At 40.4% G+C, this 21577-nt stretch overlaps 1 protein-coding gene and 1 long non-coding RNA gene across 3 annotated transcripts in view; both read right to left on the reverse strand.

Annotated features, from left to right (window-relative positions):
* The window catches only part of LOC111824916, a 53744-nt gene that overhangs the window by 15746 nt on the left and 16421 nt on the right, over window positions 1-21577 (reverse strand). The gene's annotated exons all lie outside the window — the stretch shown is intronic.
* On the reverse strand, window positions 19361-20288 carry LOC102420906 (PRELI domain-containing protein 1, mitochondrial-like). 2 transcript variants are annotated; one of them, XM_014466235.2, is made up of 2 exons: window positions 19800-20288; window positions 19361-19685 (listed from the first exon to the last, which is right to left on the reverse strand). In XM_014466235.2, the coding sequence occupies exons 1-2, from the start codon at window positions 20115-20117 to the stop codon at window positions 19458-19460; spliced, it is 546 nt and encodes a 181-aa protein (XP_014321721.1). In that variant the 5' UTR covers window positions 20118-20288; the 3' UTR covers window positions 19361-19457. The 2 variants fall into 2 exon arrangements, with proteins under 2 accessions (XP_014321721.1, XP_014321688.1); XM_014466202.2 differs by having other exon boundaries at window positions 19361-20288.

Below are 21577 nucleotides of genomic sequence, written 5' to 3' on the forward strand. Positions count from 1 at the left end.
AAATAATTGTGCCTGATTTCTACAAGAAAGATTACTTAACCTTCTTATAATTTTTGACAAAAGAGATCATTAGTGTTTTGTTTGCAGTTGGACTTTTTCCAAAATGAAAAATCCTTAAATAGTTAGCAGTAGTGAACATTCTGCAATCTCGGCCATTTAATTTCTTTTTGTAGCGGTAATGCTTAGGTGTAATTAATCTAGAAAGACATGGCAACTGGGAAATGAGTATCTTGTGACAATTTTCTATCTTCTTGGAAGGGTACAAAAGAGGTACAAAGCAAGCCTGGTCCATTTCTCATCATTCAGGATGAACAATACAATAATTCTCTCCACTTAATCGTCCTTTGGTTTTGAGAGTGAAAACATGACCCAGAATATCATTCAACTATTAACAGACAGAGGGCATCTCTAAGCACTCATAGGACAGCCTGTTCCTATTCAAGTCCAAATCCACAGCTTCAAGCACCCGACACCAGGATGGGAATGAAGTAAACACAACAAACCTCCAACCTGGTCATTGCCTGGGACTTTGTTATAAAGTATCATATAAAAGTCTGAACATTTTAATTCCCAAATCAATGAAGCTCATTTTCAAGAGACTGTTTCCATAGCTAGGGAGGAAATGTTTAGGATTGAATGCTCAGACTACTCCAAACTGAAACATCAACACAGTGCTGCCAAACCCCTAGGGCCAGAGACAGCTGCTGATTCCAAAAGTTTAAAATAGCCAGTGGCAGCCAGTAGATGGCTTCCCTTAATCTGAAAAGTCAGAGGAGGCCCTACTTAGAAAGTCCTAGTTGGAGAACTGGAAAAGAGCTACTAATAAATGGCCATGGCCAAAGTTGCCGGTTCGATCCCCGGCCATGGCACATACAAGAATCAACCAAAGGCCCGGCCGGTGTTGCTCAGTGGTTGGGGTCGGGGTCCTATTCCTGGAAGGGGCATATGCCCAGGTTGCTGGCTCAATCCCCAGTGGGGAGCATGCAGGTGCAGCTGATCAATGACTCTCTCTCATCATGGATGTTTCTATCTCTCTCTCCCTCTCCCTTCCTCTCTGAAATCAATTTTTTTTAAAAATCAAACCAATGAATGTATCAATAAGTGGAACAACAAATCGATGTTAAAGACCCTGCACTCTACCCAAACATGGTCACATTCTATTTCCTTAGCACACCCTTGGATGTTTTCTGACTCATCTCTTTGCTTGTGCTAACTCTTTCCCCGGAAACAGTCTCTACCTACTGATTCCCTAACACAAGTTGTCCAGAGTCTACCTGTCCTTCAAGTGCGTGTTCCATTGTTAGCTGTCTCTGCTATAAAGCAATCCCAGATGGTCCTGGATAAACAAGCATCTCCCTTTTCTGAACTTGCACACTGACCTATTTTATGACACTTATCACCCTCCACTTTGTATTTTTATCTTTATTTAAGCAATCCTGTCTTCTAAGGGATTATATGCTCGGAGATATAATGTGTGTTTAATGAATGAATGAATGAACCATACCACCTCAATTGGCCATTATTCCCATGAAATGTTAGAAGTCTGTCATTCCCTCATTTAATAGTAGAGAAAGATTAGAAAACTGAAAATGCAATTCAAAGATAAAACCAGAACTCAGGCCTTCCTGCCATATCACACTCTTTTTAGCTATCATGAATTACCTAATTTCTAATTCCTTTCTAAAAAACATATTATTTTGTGGTTTAAAAAATACTTAATCCAAAGCCATTCATTCTTCCTCAGCCTTAAGTCTTGAATATTCCTATCTCCACAGGTCATCAATTTCTAGCCCAAATTATCTCAATATGGATTGAAAGAACATTTTCCTTGCTGAAATTCCAACAGAAATTGTATATCTAGGCCATGTTCTAAAATAGAGGCCTGTGGTTTTTCGTTTTACATGACTCTGCTCTTCCTTGAATAAAAAAAATACCACTTGCCTGAGCACATACCTTGTTCTAAACAGTGCACCTTACTGCCACCCCTCCCCACTCCCACTCTGACAGCTGCTGGGGCCCCACAGAAGCTCTCCAAGGGTTAATCAGGTGGCTGTACTCTTCTAAAGTCTTCACCCTTCCCTAGATTTCAATTTTAAATTGAGGTTTACAATCTATTTTGGAGAGTCCTGCTCAACCTTTTTGTACATTTTAACTTCAATCATGACCCGACGTTCACAGCCAGTGATCTGGCACAGTAAAACTAAGATAGGATCGATGCATATCCACATCCCCGGTGGGACAGTCCCAAAATAAATACGCCCGTCCCCAGTGCCCTGGTTAACCACATTTTTTTAGAGGACTGGACCACACTGCTCTGGTGTATTGAAGTGGGAAAGTTAGCGTGTATTATGGGATGCTCCCTATGTGTCCAGGACTTGGATAAGCACTTATGCTCATTATCTAAGACTGATATTTGCAAAATACCCCCTGGTATTTCACCATAATAAGTGAGAAACTAAGGCTTAGAGAAGTTGACAATATCCGGTGGTCACCCAGCTAGTAAGTGACAGCGACAAAATGTGAACAAATGCTGTCTGAATCCTGGGCCCCAACTCTTAGCCACAGTGCTACGTGTAGTTCTCCCTGACAGAAAGTAGTCTTCTGAAAGTAGCACTCAGTCTAGTGTGCTGTTTGTCTCTGGACATCAGCAGTCCAACTGTTTATCACAAGAGCCACGGGACTTGTGAGGACAACAGAGAAACTTACTGAGAATGGCTGAACCCATGATGTGCCATAAACACTGCAGGCCCTCAAATACGCCATTTAACTTAATCATGTTACATGCATGGAATGTGAATCATTATTAGATTCATAAAGATTATACAGAGTCTTAACACTCATTTTCAGTTCTTCCAAGTGATGCCACATGAGTGGCCTTTGTGCTGGTCGAATCTAAAATTCCTCCGTTACTTGTATTGTCCAAGCTCTGCTTGGCTCTTGCACATCCCACCCTAGTCTGGTTCCTTGTTCTCCAGCCCTGTGAAGGTCATAACCTTGAAATAGGCCATGATTACCATTTATACCAAATTGCAGGTTTTGATCCCATTACTGAGTCATGCAATCAATGTAGTAGGTTGGGACCAGTATTTAAAAATAGAATATAATAGAATTGAATAGAAAATATTATGATATACCACAACATTTCATAAAATTTTGTTCTAAATGTACGAAAACATGTAGAGGTCTGTTTTTCTCACAGGCAAAACAGTTGGGAAAAATACAAAAATACTGTCTCTGAATATATGCTTATCCAGTCAGCTTTCTGTTCAGAATTGTAGAGTACTTAAAAGGGCTCTTTCCGCCCTGACCGGTTTGGCTCAGTGGATGGAGCGTCGGCCTGCAGACTGAAGGGTCCCGGGTTCAGTTCTGGTCAGGGGCGCGTGCCTGGGTTGCGGGCTCACTCCCCAGTGGGGGGCGTGCAGGAGGCAGCCAATCCATGATTCTCTCTCATCATTGATGTTTCTATCCCTCTCTCTCCCTCTCCCTTCCTCTGTGAAATCAATGAGAATATACTTTAAAAAAAAAAGAAAAAGAAGCAAAACACTCCAGTTTGCCCGGCCCTTGTGGCTCAATGGTTGAGCGTTGACCAAGGACCAGGAGATCCCCATGCCCGGGCTGTGGGCTTGATTCCCAGTGGGGGGCATGGGGGCATGCAGGAGGCAGCTAATCAATGATGCTCCCTCTTCCTTCCACTCTAAAATCGATAAAAATAAAAAATAAAAATTTAAAATTGATAAAAATATATTTTTTTTTAAAAAAGGGCTCTTTTCTTTCTGTTATCTTTACAATATGCCGATCATATTAATTGACTTCTGTGGCCACCACTTCATAGAGACATGGTCCACTGGCTATAGCATCCTTGTTGCTTTACTATTTCATTTTTATTTATTTTATTTTTTTAATTTACTTTATTCCATTGATTTATGTTCTTTATGAACATTTGCTATTTCTCATTTCTGAAAGTTTCTGTAATATTTTGAGCGTGTCTTATTTCTTGTAACAGTCATCTGAGATGCTAAGACAATACTGAGGACAAGAAAGGGAAGACAAGAAGAAATAACAGTGAAATGAGAGAGCAAGCTATGAGAAGCCACACAGCCCTGATTTCCTGTAAAAACCACATCAGATGCTAATCCCACATTTTACTTTCCGCTAGATAAATATGCCTCTAATGTGTATTGTGGGAGTTAGAAATAGCCGCAGACAGTTCCCTGAAGTCCGCCCTTACTGTCAAGGAAAGTGCTGGTACTTTCACAATATGGATTACTGGCTTGCCTGTGCCTGTTAATACTAAAAAGGTATTGTGTGAGGATTCTAGAAGCCCTTTAGTCAAGTGCCTCTTGACAGGCCTGAGCCCTTTGTCATTCACCATATCCTTGATTTTTTCCCCCTTTTATCTCTCTCCAGCCAAAGCTGGAAGTAACAAATTGTGACTTTGAACTATGCTTCCTGAATAAGTCACATCAAGGTCTGTGAGCAAATGGAACACGTAATGCTTGCATAGTTTTTGTGAGAAATCTCTGTCCAAAATTATGCCAGCTTGCTATTTATTGCTGCTATCCAGGAGCAGATAGAGACTAGCCCAATGAGGTCACCTCAATGAGGTAATTGGGTTATAATTGGATGTCTTCACTGTCAATCATTTCTACACTATAATTAGTTAGAAAAGGGGTCAGGTAACCTTCCTGTTTGTAGCAGACACATTTGGACAGCATCTTCTCTCCATTCTAAGAAAGGGTAGGGGTAGGGGAGGGTATTCATATCTGCTCAGATAGATGAGAAAAGGAAATCTCACAAGCCGGAAGATGTCAGAAACCAGTGCAGCAACATATAAATGCTGTGTGCTATAGTTTGGAGCAGAAAATTAAGAGAGTAAAATTACCCTCTGATATGTCTTTAGGTAACCTAGAGTCCTGAAACATCTACATTGCTTATTCCACTTCTAGCATGTACCCCCAAAACACATATCCATGCAAAATGTGTACACGAATATTTATAACAACATTATTCATAACAAAACAATGAAGAAAATCCAATTATCCATCAACTGATGAGTAAATGAATAAATAAAATGTGGTATATCCAAACAATAAAAAGAAATGAAGTACTGACACATGATATGATATGGATGAATCCTGAAAACATCATGCTAAATGAAAGAAGCCAGTCACAAAAGACTACATATTGTATAATTCCATTCATATTAAGTGTCCCAGGAAAAGCAAATCTATAGAGACAGAAAATAGGTTTGGATTGCCTAGGGCAGTGGTCGGCAAACCGCGGCTTCGCGAGCCACATGCGGCTCTTTGGCCCCTTGAGTGTGGCTCTTCCACAAAATACCACGTGCGGGCGCACACGTACAGTGCGATTGAAACTTCATGGCCCATGCACAGAAGTCGGTATTTGTGGAAGAGCCATACTCAAGGGGCCAAAGAGCCACATGTGGCTCGCGAGCTGCAGTTTGCCGACCACTGGCCTAGGGTTAGGTTGGGGCAGCAGATGGGATGTGACTACAAATGGGTATGGAGTTTCTTTTTGAGGGAATGAAAATGTTATAAAATTAGATTATGATGATGGTTATACAACTCCATAAATACACTAAAAATCATTAATTATACACTAAAAATGGGTGAATTTTATGATGTGTAAATTAAAGTTGACACATATAATACAAAGGAAGAGGTCACTCTCTGATTTTAGTAAAAACCATTGTACTGGGTCTACTTAATAAAAAAAAATCTAACCATTTCTAAAATGAATATTTTCCTAGTAGTTCTAAAATTGACTTTTTTTAATGAAAAAATTAAAAAAACTTTAATATTATATCTAAATCCCCTTATAAAATAAACAAGTTTTCCCTTAATTTTTAAAGTCCAAAAGCCACTTATTCAGTTTAAAAATGAAAATATATGACTTCCTGACAGTGTACATTGGTGCCAGGTTAACCAAAAGGAAAACAAAAGTCACCCATATTCAAAGGGAACAAATTTTCTCTTGACAGTTCCTTACTAATGCATGGGCATGAAATAGTTACCGTGTAGAGTAGCAAAAATCCAAGTTGTATTTTTGTCAGTACAGTGCACTAAAGTGGCTCCTAGGGGGAGGTGGGGCATGAGAACAAGAGTTAGCAAAAGCAAGAGAGAGGTTTAAACATCTCATCATCGCTGCTAATGATGTTGCCCGAAGTCTCTGCATGAGATGCAGGTTACCTCAGAGCAGTGGTTCTCAACCTTCCTAATGCCGCGACCCTTTAATATAGTTCCTCATGCTGTGGTGACCCCCAACCATAAAATTATTTTCATTGCTACTTCATAATTGTAATTTTGCTACTGTTACGAATCATAATGTAAATATCTCATATGCAGGATGTATTTTCATTGTTACAAATTGAACATAATTAAAGCATAGTGATTAATCACAAAACAATATGTAATTATATATGTGTTTTCCGATGGTCTTAGGTGACCCCTGTGAAAGGATCATTCGACCCCCAAAGGGGTAGTGACCCACAGGTTGAGAACCACTGCCTCAGAGCATCAAGACACCATAAAAAACAAAACACTCAAGCGTTTGATTTTTCAGCACCTTCTACACTGATATCCTCTCCCAAACCCCCACATAATGGAAAGAAATTTCATGCCAAGCAATATGTAACCACTAACATAGATTCAAAGGACCATGGGGAGGAAATTATCTTTTAAAACCAGTCATTTACTCTCATTTTAATTCGAGTTGGCTCCCTCACTTCACCCTGTGGGTTCATATTTTAAATGTGCTTTGCATTAAATATGCACAAAAAGGTAAGAATCTGTGTTGGTTACAGAAACTGCTGGCAGTCTACATTATTCTTCAGAAAGGATGCCTTGCCTGGCTGGCATGGCTCAGTGGCTGAGCATTGACATATGAACCAGGAGGTCATGGTTCAAGGTTGTGGGTTCGATCCCCAGTAGGGGGCATGCAGAAGGCAATGATTCTCTCTCATCATTGATCTTTCTGTCTCTCTCTCCCTCTCCCTTCCTCTCTGAAAGCAATAAAAAATATTTTTTTAAAGAAAGATGCCTAAATAGTTCTGCCCAGCCAATATTATTAAATTTTCCTCTAATGTGATATTGCAGGTGTCATTCTTTGATACCAAAAAATTTATTTCAAAATGTGTTCCCCAGGTAAAGAAGCTAACTTAGTAGGCCCACAGTAAACCAAAGCTCAATACCAAATATACATTAAGAAGATTGCAAAAATGAAAACCAGAAAACCCAAACTTTATTACCAATCTTGCCATTAATCATTAATGGCAAGACTGAAACAGAACAGCTGGACTAGAGTTCCCTTCAGATGCAAGTTCTTTTCTTGATGCCTTTTCAGTCTCATTTTCTCTATTTTAACTCTTCCTCTATTCTCCTCACTTGTTTTTTCTTTTCTTTCACTTTCTATAGGTGGCCTATATCTACAAGGATATAGGGTCAATGAGCAGACCCTTAGCTTCAAGCAATCAATAATTGAACTCAAACCTCCATCTGAAGAATTCAAGACTTTCTATTTCTGTGCAGAAAATAAAACAGAAAACCAACGGTAAGTCAAGTCTGCACATTTCTTCTTCTTTATTAGTCCTGGCAAGAGCCTTCATAGCAAACCCTTATTCTTTTTTTTTTGTTTGTTTAAATATATTTTATTGAATTTTTACAGAGAGGGAGAGGGATAGAGAGTTAGAAACATCGATCAGCTGCCTCCTGCACGCCCCCTACTGGGGATGTGCCCGCAACCAAGGTACATGCCCTTGACCGGAATCGAACCTGGGACCCTTGAGTCCGCAGGCCGACGCTCTATCCACTGAGCCAAACCGGTTAGGGCAAACCCTTATTCTTATTTTCCAACTTCAACTCTTATATTCAATCAAATCACTCCCTTTCTTTGCATAGTCTCTCCATGGTTACTATTACCCAGGATTCTATTTCTTTCAATGTATAGAAGATGACTCTTCTCAAAGTATTATTTTCAAATAAAAAAGCAGTTCACAATTTTTCCCAAGGCAGTGGCTGACTCAGGCTTCAACATAAAAAATATAATACCATAATCTGTGAGGTTGTAATTTACTAATTCAGATTTGCTGTTTCACCCCTTTTCATGTAACTCCTATTGATATGTCCATCTGAATTTGACCATTTTTTGGGGGGGTTTGTCATAAGTCATTGAAGGACACGGGACTTATCCATCTAATTCAATATGTTCATTGTACAACTTGGTATATAAAAATGGGCACTTGGTTCATAATGATTCTGGAGAAAAAAAGCACTAAAGTTAACAAAGACAAGACCATGAAGCAGAGGAAGTGTGCTCTGGTGTCTAGAGCGTCCTCCTGCATATCTCAAGTCTCCCTGTCCTAACTCCAATCCCCAAGACGGCCGTGCCCTCCAACCGCTTTGGTGATCATTCCTCACCTCATACAGACACTTTCTCTCAACTAATAAAAAGTATCTCATAAAAAATTCACAGTAATTTATTAAAACAGATGATGTAATAAAATTTCCAGAGACATTTGCGCGAACTAGATACACTGTTTTAACCCAAAGGAATAAAACTCTGAAAGTAGAATTTCATGATCTCCAGCAAGTGACCATTTGAGGAAGGGAAAAAGGATCTCCCTACACCTTCCCCCATATGTAAATCTTGTCTGTTTCACTCATTCCTAAGGGCAGACTAGAGCAAGAGGAAAATGAATATAGAATTGCTAGATATTTTGCCAAGATTTTCTTCCTTGGGATGGTACTATACAATTTGGGTGGCAGATGAAGATGTTTCCCTTGAAGGTGAAGCTCCAATTGGCATATACAGGAAACAGAGTTAACTCCTATTCGATATAATGGACTGGCTTCTCTGAGAAGAGGTTGAATAGTTGGATCTCACCACCAAATCCATGAGTGGATATTATCACAAGGAAACAATATGTAATCATCACAGAAATATTTCAAAGCATAAGAGCAAGAGCTTCACAAAGTGGTTCATGGAACTCTGGTTTCACAAGATACCCCACTCACAAAAAATAAGTGTAAGAAATGATACAAAATATTACCCTCTTAGGTAATCACAGGGCACACTAACTTATTAATGTTGCTAAGACACCCTACCCTGATAGAAAGAATCCTGGTTAGTGCTCCATAGTTCCCATTACCCAAGCTTATCTGACCCAAACCAGTTTTTTAATAATCCCTATTAACCCTTAGAATAAATGTTATATATGCACATTTTTAAAAAATCATCCAAGAAAATGAAAGGAAGGGAGAGGAGAAGAAAGGAAAGTTAACTGCTGTGGTTTCCAAAATTTAACAAAGAAATATTTGCTCTAATGGCAATATTTGATTGCTGTATGTGTGGTCAACTAAACTTTATCTTTAAATAGAAACAGAAATATTTTTTAAAGTCTTATAGTTTCATCATTCACCATTTACAAATATTATATCCTCTTCTGATTCTATTATTTATATGAACACAGTTTTATTTCAGAGCTACAATTGCATATTTCTCACTTGGTGTTTTACTTTTTTGTTCAATCCAAAACCTAAGAAGCATTGTTCACTTTATTAATTTCAAGCTAAATAACCAAGAGAAACAATTAAAAAATAAATGAAATGATTGTGTAACATTTCACCTTCTTAGAGTGGGATGGTTTTTTAATGACTTGTCATGCACTGTTATTTCTGCAGCTGGATTACAGCTCTGAAAATGTCTATCAAGAAATGGCTTCCTTTGCATCAGGCTATTCAAGACTTCATCAATCGACCCCTAGAAGAGACCAGAATGTAAAAAGAACCCTAATCTTAAGAGAAAATATCCACAAAATCATCACCAGCTAGTTGTGGGGATAAACAAAAACATTTCTCATTATATAGCTTTTCAAATGAATGTTTCTCCAATATAGTAAAACTTTGTGATAAGATTATAGTTTTGTTTTTTAACTAAAGCACTAAAATCGATGTGACATTCAAATAATCCAACTTATGTCAACATCATTAGTCCCCCCTCATGTTTTTCCCCCTAAGGCTGTACATGTTGGCATCAAAATATACTATGCCCTATCCCCCCTCCCCCCCCCCGTCTTTTGAAAACATAAATACAATAAAGTTGATTTATTTTATTTTCTCTTTTTTATTCTTTTCTAAATATTCTACTCTGTGCTTTAGCTATAGGCTTCTTAGAATGCCTACAGGCCATGATATGGGAAGCTGATATTTGGGAAAATTAAAATCATGGAAATGAAGTGGCTTAAATGATGAATAAATAAGTCAGTTAAACAAGGTCCTCTCTGTTAGGTCATCTTATAATCAACTGACTCAAGTGACTCCTAGGACTTCCCACGTGAAAAAAAAAAGTAATATTATTGTTATAAAAATTAAACAAGCAAAGAATTAGACTAAATTTAGGGGAGAAAAATGCAAAGGCATAGGTCTTATTATTACCTGAATATTTATCTATAGGGGGCAAACACAAAATAATTAAAAATGTCTTGCTCTCTAGCTGAAACCGGTTTGGCTCAGTGGATAGAGTGTCGGCCTGTGGACTGGAAGGTCCCAGGTTCGATTCCGGTCAAGGGCATGTACCTGGGTTGTGGGCACATCCCCAGTGGGAGATGTGCAGGAGGCAGCTGATCGATGTTTCTCTCTCATCGATGTTTCTAACTCTCTATCTCTCTCCCTTCCTCTCTGTAAAAAATCAATAAAATATATTTTTAAAAAAATGTCTTGCTCTTGATACTGACAGTAAAATTCAGAGAAATTGGAAAGTGAATTCTAATCATTGGGCTAATTTCCCAGGGGAACAATTTTTAAGTGTATCCAAGATGTCAGGATGCATTTGGAAGTCCTATGCCTTCATTAATGGAACACAAAACAGATTCCAGGGATTTCAACTACCAGATGCAAGTGCTCTGCAGCAGCTCAAAAATGAAAAAAAATAAAAAATTGAAATCTTGTCTTTTCATAAAATCATAGTATTTCAGAACTCATACGGGCCTTACAATGCAACCCCTTTTCTTCATGGCTGAGGCTCAGGGAGGTTGTAGTCTGTTGAAGATCACATTGGTTGTTACTGGCAGAACTAAAACTGAATCCTGGTCTTCACCTCTCCATCCACTGCTGCTTCCATTCATCCTACGGCTCCTCATTGTGCTCACGAATGTGGTGTATTTTCACAAAAACAATGCGACCACTCTCTCCCCAAAGTTATCAAAGACTTCTAGTCGTTGGCTGAGAACTGAAACATGTCAATTCCAGCAATGTTTATATTTCCGCACTCTCATGGAAGACTTCATCATCTTTCAAATTATATCCTTTTCCAGCGAATCTTAAATGTGAAAAATATATCAAAATTTGAGTCATTTTTCCTATACTCTTCACCTCCACCGCGCGCCCCTCCCGCCCAGTGAACTCTTCAAACAGATGGCTCCAGTTTGCAGCTGCCTTTCACAGCAACTCAGATAAAGGAGGCTTGTGAGTAAGCATACGCTACTTGGTTGCCATATTAAGAGAAGCGGCCCACAGGAACTCATGCCCAAAACAACACTGTAATACTCTGGCCAACTTAATACCATAATCAAAAATATCCAATTAACAATAACAGATAGCCCTCTGTTCTGAGAATGGCCCCTTTGTTCTCCGGGTATTGACCATGATAATAATGAGGCCTTTCAGCAGGGGCGTCATCAGTAATGCTCATGTCAGAAACCTGGAGCTCACACATCCACTCCCAGCAGGGTGCTCTGCGGTTCTGGAGCCCCGCCATGGAATGCAGAAACTGCACAGCCAGCAGTGCCCACAGCCAAGGGCAACACTGACCGGAGCTTCCCCCCAAGGAGAGAAACAAGAGCAACTCCCTCAGGAAAGTGTGAATATGATTTTACCTGAATCAAGCAAGCACTCATATACCTCGCTTGCAAGTGAAGGGTATCAACATTCGAAGTTCCAAGTCACAGCCCCAAAACTACTGTTGTTAGTCCTGGGGGGTTCTAGACATCTAAACAATCCCGGACATCATACCAAAAAATAAACATAAAAATAAATGTGTGTGTATTTTTATGTGAAGAGGATTCTAAGCTTTTATATGGCTTGCAAGGGATATGTGACCCAGAAAGAACTTATTAGTTTTAAGATTAAGAACATTTCCCTGGATCCATAGGTTTCCATCTCCAATAGACCCAATGCGGAGGGAAAAGGGTGCAGGGCCGGCCTTCTATATGCACCATCTGACTGCACATTTTAACGTTAGCCCACCTTTTAGCAAATCAAGAAGAGCTCCCTATGAGCCCGATAGTCACGGAGTCAGTAAATGTTCATTGGGCACCTACTGTGGGCCACTGCGGGCTGCCACCCGGCCTACCTTTAAGGAGAGGCAGAAAGAATTGTTCAAAGCATGCACTCTGCAGCCCGAGGGCCCGAGATCAAATTCTAGCTTTATCACTTCTGTCCATCACCTTGGATTAACTCTCCCTGCTTTAGTTTCCTCATCTACAAATGGATATGATTATAGCATCTGTCACATGTTTATGAGCATTAAATGACTGGTGCATGAAAAGCACTGGAACAGTGAGCAGCCCCAGTGAATTCTCGATCTCATTAGCAAGGATTGCCAGCTGGTTCTCTGCAGACCTCCTATCCCTGTGGACAGCTTCAAGCTCCAGAAGGAATGCATCTTGCCTCCTTCACCTCACTACCTGCAGAGGGGAGGATGGAGCATCCCATCAGGGAGGAGCATGGTCGTAAGTGGACTTAGGAGAAGGCCAAGTACTCGTATAGTTTCAGGCTTTCTGAGTCATATGCAGCACAGTGTTGCCTATTTAGAACCCCAAAGACTGGCCTACTGTTGTCAAAACTCTGCTAGCCCCCAAGTTGGTAAACTTGGAAGAGTTTCCATCAGCATTCCTAGAAGCCCTACACTAAGCCCCCATTGTTCTCAGGAGGTCCCCGCAGGGCCTACGTTAGTGCTGGTGTAACTCCAGTTCTTGTTCTGCCTCATCTGCGGTCTTAATGTGCACACAATGAGGAAAACCCGTGGACTGTTCTGTACTTAGGAATTACATTTAGGGATGATAAAGTAATAAACATCAAAGACACAGTCATTTGTTCCCATAGAAAAGGAACACTAGAAGCAATCGGTCTATTTCCTTACTTGCCTCACCCACTCAGCCTGAGAAAATGATAGCAATGATCCTTTGCCTTCCGATCACTTCTCAAGCTTCTTCCTGGGTTCGGAACAGTCTCCCCCACCCTCAAAATGAGAATAAATATTTTCCCTATAGAGGTTTGGCTAACACAGAAGAATTGTCTTTTCCATTCTAGACCACCCAACAACCATGTAACGCTCATCTCTAAGACATGTTCATAGCAGGATGTAAAAGCTTATGAAATGATAAAACATACTTTTAAAAAAGTAACCACTCTTTCTTACAATACTTTGTATCTTATGTATGTATAATATTTATACATGCATTATTTGGTTAAAAAAATCCCTTCATATTTTTTCAAATCTGTCTTTTTAGAATGAAACCATTCTTAAGCAAAGAATTTTCACTATAGTGACTCTTCATAGGCTATGAATACCCAGGATGCATAAACAAGGTTCTGAATATACTAGTGGATTATTTCATCCTTTTTTTGAAGCAGACTAGGAAGAATCTCATGCCTGTAATTAGCAGTTTGATGATTTCACGGGAGTAGGAATATGTCTGTCTTACTGTTTTCCCTGAAGCTAGTACAATGGCTAGCCTACATTGAGCATGTGATATTCATATGGTAAAAGCATAAATAAATGAATTTCAGGTATTTATTTAATCACAGATGAAAACTAAATTTACTAATTTTGTGCTAGGAATTTAAGGACTGCAAATTACAGAAAGGTTTTAGAGATAAGTTAAGCATAAAGGTATTATAATTATTAAGAAACTAGCCCTGACCGGTTTGGTTCAGTGGATGGAGGGTTAGCCTGCGGACTCAAGGGTCCCAGGTACCTTGGTTGCAGGCACATCCCCAGTAGGGTGTGTGCAGGAGGCAGCTGATCGATGTTTCTCTCTCATCGATGTTTCTAACTCTCTATTCCTCTCCCTTCCTCTCTGTAGGAAAAATCAATAAAATATAAAAAAAAAAAAGAAAGAAAGAAACTAGTAGCCCTGCGTACAAATCCGTGGGCCAGTAGCTCGCCAGTAGCTCGCTGCCACCCTCTAGTAGCTCTCCGCCTGCTGCCCCGCCCTCCTGTGGTTCCCCCTGGCCCCCGCTCCCCTCATAGCTTGCTATCTGTCCCCTCCTTAGCTCTCTGCCACCAGCTTGTAGCTCGCTGCCCCACCCTCCTGCTGATCCGTGATCTGGTTGTTATGCGGTCGGTCATTACGCTTCATGGTGTAATGACCATTTGCATATTACATCTTTATTATATAGGATAGTGGCATATGATGGAACCTAAAGGCAAGAATGCAGCTCAGAGGCAGCCTCAACAGGGATTGGAGCATAAGAAACCCAAGGTATCTTCTCTCTCTGCTCTACTGCTTGCCGTCCACCTACCTCATTCTTCTTCCTGTATGTTGACTTTGTTTGATATGGAGAATGAATGCAGGAATTGGAAGTCAAAACCCCAGTGACAGTCATAGCCTCTAATCAGCATCACCCATGAAGACTGCCTAACCCGCATATTCATCAAGTCTATGACCAGGGGAGAGGGTAGCCTAGCCTTTGTAGACTCATATCTAGAGTCAGCATGTTAGAGTCTGCGTCTCACCAGCAACAGCAAGGGCCTACCCAGCAACACGTAAGGGAGAACCAAACTCAAAACAGGAGCTTTCCCTTTACCAACGAGGAGCTAGAGGAGCCTTCCTAGTGCCAAGGCACTTGCTCCCACATAGAGGTAAATGCCATCCCTCCACGCTTTCCAGATGCTTGAAAGCTGTCGCTCCCTGGATGATGGTACTCAGAGAACTAGGCAGCTGCTATGCAAGTCGAGCTTCTATCACTTGCCATCAAAGTGTCTGGAGTGATTAAGATAGCCACATGATTTAGCTTCCAAATCAGGGCATTTTGAGAAAAGACACTATTTTTTTAATGTTTTATTAATCCTCACCTGACAATATTTTTTCCATTGATTTTTAGAGAGAGTGGAAGGGAGGGGGAGAGACACAGAGAGAGAAACATTGATGTGAGAGAAGACACATCTATTGGTTGCCTCCCGCATGACACCAACTGGGGCCGGGGATTGAGCCTGCAACTGAGGTATGTGCTCTTGACTGGAATCAAACCTGAGACCCTTCAGTCCTTGGGCTGATGCTCTATCCACTGAGCCAAACCCACCCACTAGGGTGAGAAAAGACACTGTTAATAATTATCCGGAAACAACAGATACAAGCACGCAGTGTCTCAGCAAAGTGAAACTCATGCCATCTTATGAATACTGGACAAACTGGTGTTCTCTGCTTCATCATCCACAGGGCGGAACATGATTTTATCTGACAGCTTCAAGTATGTATGTTCTCAGGTCCAGATCCCTGTGAGAGAATGATTTCTCTCTTTCAATACCAATTCCAACAAATTGAAAGAGATCAATTACTCATGACCAAGAAGGTGGGCTTACAATATAAAGAAGTAGATTCTAGAAGCTGGGTAGCCTTAACACTGTGTTTGTTTGGAGTAGAGCAGAAGGAGGAAAAGCTGGATTTCCAGTAAAATGAAGTCTCTGGGAAGCCAAGGGTTGGGATTTTATTCTATTTAAATAAGTTTAATGGTGAGAAAAAAGACTTAGAAGCCAAAGAATTCAAATGACTATACAACTTAACGAATTAGCCTGCCATAGTTCCATGCTTGTGTGCAGAAAACATGGGATTCTTGTGTCTGAAACAAGACTTTTTTTACTCACAGTCAAAGCACTGTTGTTGCTATAACTTATGACACTGGTTTCAGCTCTGTCACTAACTAGCTGCATCGCCTTAAAAAAAAAGTCATTTGGCTTTTCAGATATTTACTCTCATCACCTTTATTTTTGTGCTATGCAGATGCAGGCCCCAAATAGATTTCAAAACTAATTTACTTAAGCAACAGTTCTTGAGAAATATGGTAGAATAGTGGAATTAATTACCCCACACTCTAAAGAAGTTTCTATATTATACAATAAATGAGAATGTAGTTTGAGATTATGAGGAAGGTATAGTAATCTGTAATTAAAATTATAAATATGAAACAAGAGACCCCTTTTGGGCAGACATTGTTCAAATAACACTGGAATCAAATTTGACCTTTCACAGAGCTTCACTACTGTGTTGATTTAGCAGCAAAGCAATGAAGTGTTATATTATAAGTGTGAGTTTCAAACAGGAACTCTCTTGGGTGAATGCCATTGAACCACACGAAATCCTTTATTTTACTAAGATCTCCCTCTCAGACAACTTTCCAACTGATTATACATATTTGTCCTTTATGCTTCATCAGTTTCTCAACTTGCAGATATAAATAAAATGTTTTGTTCACAGAATCTGTTCAATTGTAGTCACTGTAATTATGACTTTCTTTTTAAATGATCGTGCTGTACTTTTCTATGCTGCAAGATAAATTAAAATTTTTGTTTGGGGGAATTTTACTCTATTTCTTGTGCCAACATAAGGTAATAGGATCCAATCATTTTGTCCTATTTTCATACGGACTTTTCTAGCTTCTCTCACCTTCCTCTGGAGTGTTAATTACCTGTGAAATCTAATACTAATTGGACCAACAGAGTTATATATAGCCCTGGTTCTTTCAGCAATATTATATTTACTGTGAATTAGTTAATTATGGATTTCCATGAAAATATACTGACGATGGTATTTTCAGGGTTTTTTTTTCCTCTCAGTCTCATGAGAATATATTCTTGATCTTTTGAAAGGCATGTGTTTGTGTTTTGATCTTTTTTTTTTATCTTTGCTAGTATTTCCTAACTTTTTTTATTGCATGGCAGGGTTTTAATTGAACACAATGTTCCTTGATTGCAATAGTGATACTGGAAGTTCCCCTTCCACAGAAGTATATGTCATTAAAAACTGGAGGTTCCTCTGTTCTCCTACAGCAGAACAAGAATCCCATGTTTTCTGCACACACGCATGGAACTGTGGCAGGCTAATTCATTAAGTTGTATAGTCATTTGAATTCTTTGGCTTCTAAGTCTTTTTTCTCACCATTAAACTTATTTAAATAGAATAAAATCCCAACCCTTGGCTTCCCAGAGACTTCATTTTACTGGAAATTCAGCTCTTCCTCCCTCTGCTCTACTCCAAACAAACAGTGTTAAATACAGTTCCTCATGTTGTGACCCAACCATAAAATTATTTTCGTTGCTACTTCATAACTGTAATGTTGCTACTGTTATGAATCGTAATGCAAATATCTGATATGCAGAATGGTCTTAGGCGACCCCCGTGAAAGGGTTGTTCGACCACCAAAGGGGTTGCAACCCACAGGTTGAGAACCACTGTCCTACAGCATCCATTCTTCTGTCCACTACTGTGGTGCTTTTACTTCAGGAACCACTTAAACCTGGTTTCAAATGCAGTAGCTGCTTAGAATCATGTACGCACCATTCAGCTGAAGAAGTTATAGGTGTTAAAGAGTGCCTTCATTCCTAGAGAGGTGAAATTTTCAAGTTCTTACCGAGAATTAACAAACATGCCATGTCAAATAAGATCATTACTCCATCATGTCCCACTACAAAGTTTCCATGCTTCAGGTATCAAGTAAAATAAGCATAGCTCCTGAAAAAACTTCATGGAATTATCTTTCTCATGAACACTGGTTAAAACAGCAATAGGCTTTCATCTAATTGGTAAATAATCAATTGATCAGGGAAAAAAATTATGAGCACAGCATCCATATATTTAGTCAAAAGATAAAATCAGGTTTAACATGTATTCAAAATTTTAGCTTCTGTGATCATTCATTCATTCTCAGCATGTGTCAGGCCCTGGAGAACAGTTGCCTGGTGCACAAGGTTGCTGTCCTCACTGCAGAGCTGACCTTCTAGGGGAGGAGTCTAGCATTAAACTAGCAATGCAGTAAATCAATGAATGAAATAAGTAAAAAAGTGATGAATGCAACAAAGAAAATAACCAGCTTATTCTGAGAGAGAAGAAAGTGATCATGTTAGTCAGATAGGATGGGCAGGAAAGGGCTCTCTATTAAACGGAGACCCAGAAGAGGAGAAGAAGCCTCTTTGGGAATAGCTGGATTTCTGTCAGAAGATGGAAAACAAGTGAACAAAAAAAGGAGGTTGCAGATGCAGAAGAGTTTGCTAATCATGGAGCAGGAGCTGTGGAGGCACAAGGAGCCAAGGGAGATTGAGTCAGCTTGGCAAACATATTGAGCCCCCTTAAAGAGACAGGTACTGAGCCCCTTACAGAGACAAGTTTATTACTATAAAGACTTGGGCGCTTGAGCTTCATATCACTGCTGAGGTAAACTAGATAGGGAGGCATGATTAAATTAATTATAATAAACTAGAGGCCCGGTGCACAAAAATTTGTGCACTCGTAATAAATTCTTAGTTAAAAAAGTAAGCATTGTTCTAGCATTGAAGCATCACACATATTACTGGGTGGGGTGACATCCTACAGTACACCAACTGACTAGCTATTATTAAAGCACCACTGCTCAAATTTGTGATGACATAACTTTTCATCAGTATTTTCAACTAATTATAATAGTTTAAAAATAAAATGTGATAAATTTGCATGACATTTTCTTTGCACTACCTAATCCCTATACCTCTTGGTAGGCTGAGCATTCCATGAGAGTAGATAGAACTGGGTGCTAATGGATTCTGCTTCCCCACCGCACCTGTACTTTTTCACTGATAAGTACACTGTCATAATATAGTGTTAGAATAACAAAGTATTGTGTCTAAATCATTTTTATGTACCCTGAAACTACTTGGCTCAGGTAGTTACTTGCAAGGCTAATAGATGTTTTAATAGGTTAAGTACCTTCCTGATTGAATTGGCTTTGTTCTCTTCCAATGCCATAAGTTGCACTCTTAATACAGACAATTTCTCAAAAGACCATGTTTGTTTTTTTTTGTTTGTTTTGTTTTTGATTGAATTCAACAAGTATTTATTGAGTGTCTATTATGAGCTAGATATTGTTCCAGATACTTGGGATGCAGCAGAGAACAAAACGAAGGTCCCTGCCCTCATGGAGCTTACAGTCTAGTGTTTATGACCACTTTGCCTGAATGCTGTCGGTGACCCTGGGCAAATCTCTCCTCAGCTATCCAATGCAGGAAGCAGGCCTGGCTCAGACACGGATAACAGGTCCGATGCACTGTAGATGCCAAACAGATACCACCTCCAACCCACTACCCAGAGAGTAGATCAGGCTGGAAGTTGACTTTTAATAATAAAATACAGGGGGAGGGCAGAGGGAGTGCAGCAGGTGGTGTGGTGTGCTGCCACACAGGGTCTGCGCTGGCTACACGAACTGCTGCTGCTGCTGCTGCTTCTTGGTGGCTGCCTTGCTGGCAAGGTCCTTGGCCTTCTCTGTAGCTGCCAGTGCCGTCTCCTTTGCCTTCTCCTTGGCTTCCTTGGCTGTCTCAACAAGGGTTTTGGAAGGGGTCTCACCTTGCAGCTTGGCCAAGATGTACTCAAAACCCTTCATTGACTTGGTCACATTGCTTTTGAACCGGGCGAGACCAAATTCCTGGACAGCTCTGGAGATGCCAAATAAGCTAGAGGAGACCCAAGCTTCCCGGTGGATTTCGGTCCAGCCGCTGTTATCAGAGTTCACACAGTAAACACATCGTTCCTCCACCACCATCAGCCGGGCGTGGTTGATGTTCCAGGTGAAGGTGGTCATGGTCTGGTTCTGTGGGTCCACAATAGAATCCTCCAGGATGTACACTGAGTGAGCGACATTGGCAGGAAACAGTCGCTCGGCCCAGCGGGGCATCCTGTTGGTCTTGGTCAGGAGTCTCCGGGACAGGAGCTTCTGGTCAGGGGTCACCTCCCGGTGCACTATGTCTTCCGTCAAGACATGTTTGCTGTAGGGATTCGGGTACCGCTGCCAGAAGGCAGCGAACACTTGGTCCCAGGAACTCCGGAGCACGCTGTGGCCCAGGAAATACTTCACCATTGTCCCGGCCGGGCGGGGTCAGCACCCGAGCAGCATCAGGGGTGCAGAGCCTGGGGGGCACGCGGAGGCCAGGCCGGGGCTCGGCGCACGCCCGCCAGGCACCAGTTCAGTCACCGCCCCACTGCAGCCCAACAGCAGCCGCCGCCATGAGGAGCTGTTTTGTTGTTTTTAAAAGTTATCTGCCATTATAAAAATAACTCCAAGCACAAGTCCTAAAATCATAGGTCAATTGTGTCACATGCAAAGGACATTCAGTACATTCTTTTGTCATATCGTAAAGCACTTCCTTTGTACTGAAGCAGAGACATAAAAAAGGTAAGTGACTTACTGAGATCATAAACAAAAACGATGATAAAAAAGAGAGAGAGAAGTGAATAGCCAGCCCTGACAGTACAGAGGAAGAAGACTCTATCTAAAAGATAAGCCCTATCACATGATCACTAACATGACCCAGAAAGAAATGCCTGGCAATTTACAGGTGAATATGTTAGAACAAGAGGATAAAGGCTCAAGGTAACCACTACCTTGGAAGTTTTCATCTTTCTTAAAAGAAAAAAAGACTGAAAAGAGTGAGTTTTTAAATTCTCATTTTCAAAATAAAGAAGTTGAAGTCTGTTGGAAGCTGAAAAATCTACAGGTTACCCATGAATAATGGAATTAGAGACACCAGATCCTATAATAACATAGAAGCACTAGTCTAAGCAGCAGAGATTTGCTTAGAGAACCCAATGGTTTATGGAGAAACTCCAGTATAATGTAGAAAACAGAGAGAGAAAAGAAAAGATGGTGACTCGAGAAATGCATTAGGTTCCCTTTTATTCTTTAAGAACTGAAGTCAGTTCATTGACAAAGAACCATAGGTGGAACCTTGGCCAACTGAGAGCTCAGTCATTGAGGTGTTGAGTTCTTGATGTGTCTAAAGAAAGATGAATCCCCAGTGTCATGATGGTCACCTGAAGCAGCAGGTCTGCTATGGGAATGGCTGCATTACATCATACAAGGTTTCCGAAAATTCAAAGGCCACTGACCAACACAGTAAGAGCGTTTCATAATGACACCAAGAAATGAGATCAAGAAAACACTCTGAATTTAGGGTAGAGTAGAGTCAACTGGCCCCAGTGACAAAGTTGTTGTACTTGCATAGGGCATAAGGGCAGGAGATAAAAGTTCAGGCAGCACATCTGGAAAATGTGATAAGTAGTAAATGTCTAGTTCTAGAGAACACTGACCTTCTGCCCCATGAAGGAGGAGCAAACGATCATGAATTACTCCACTGGCCAGGAAGAAAGAGCAAAAACAGGCCCACTGCATCAAGGATCTAAAAGTTCACCATCCCAGTACAAGCATAATGGGGAAAATGTACTTTCCTTGTTATAGTTTCCATGTCAAAATCTAATTCAACTAAGAATGTCTCTGAAAGACATAAGGTCCTCAGGTGGTTAGTACTGAGGAGCTGAGGC

Source organism: Myotis lucifugus, unplaced genomic scaffold, assembly GCF_000147115.1.
Source record: "Myotis lucifugus unplaced genomic scaffold, Myoluc2.0 scaffold_0, whole genome shotgun sequence".
NCBI classification, from domain to species: Eukaryota; Metazoa; Chordata; class Mammalia; order Chiroptera; family Vespertilionidae; genus Myotis; species Myotis lucifugus.

Excerpts from the sequence above, each read along its gene's own strand:
- LOC102420906 (XM_014466202.2), bottom strand. The coding sequence starts at position 20,117 with ATGGTGAAGTATTTCCTGGGCCACAGCGTGCTCCGGAGTTCCTGGGAC.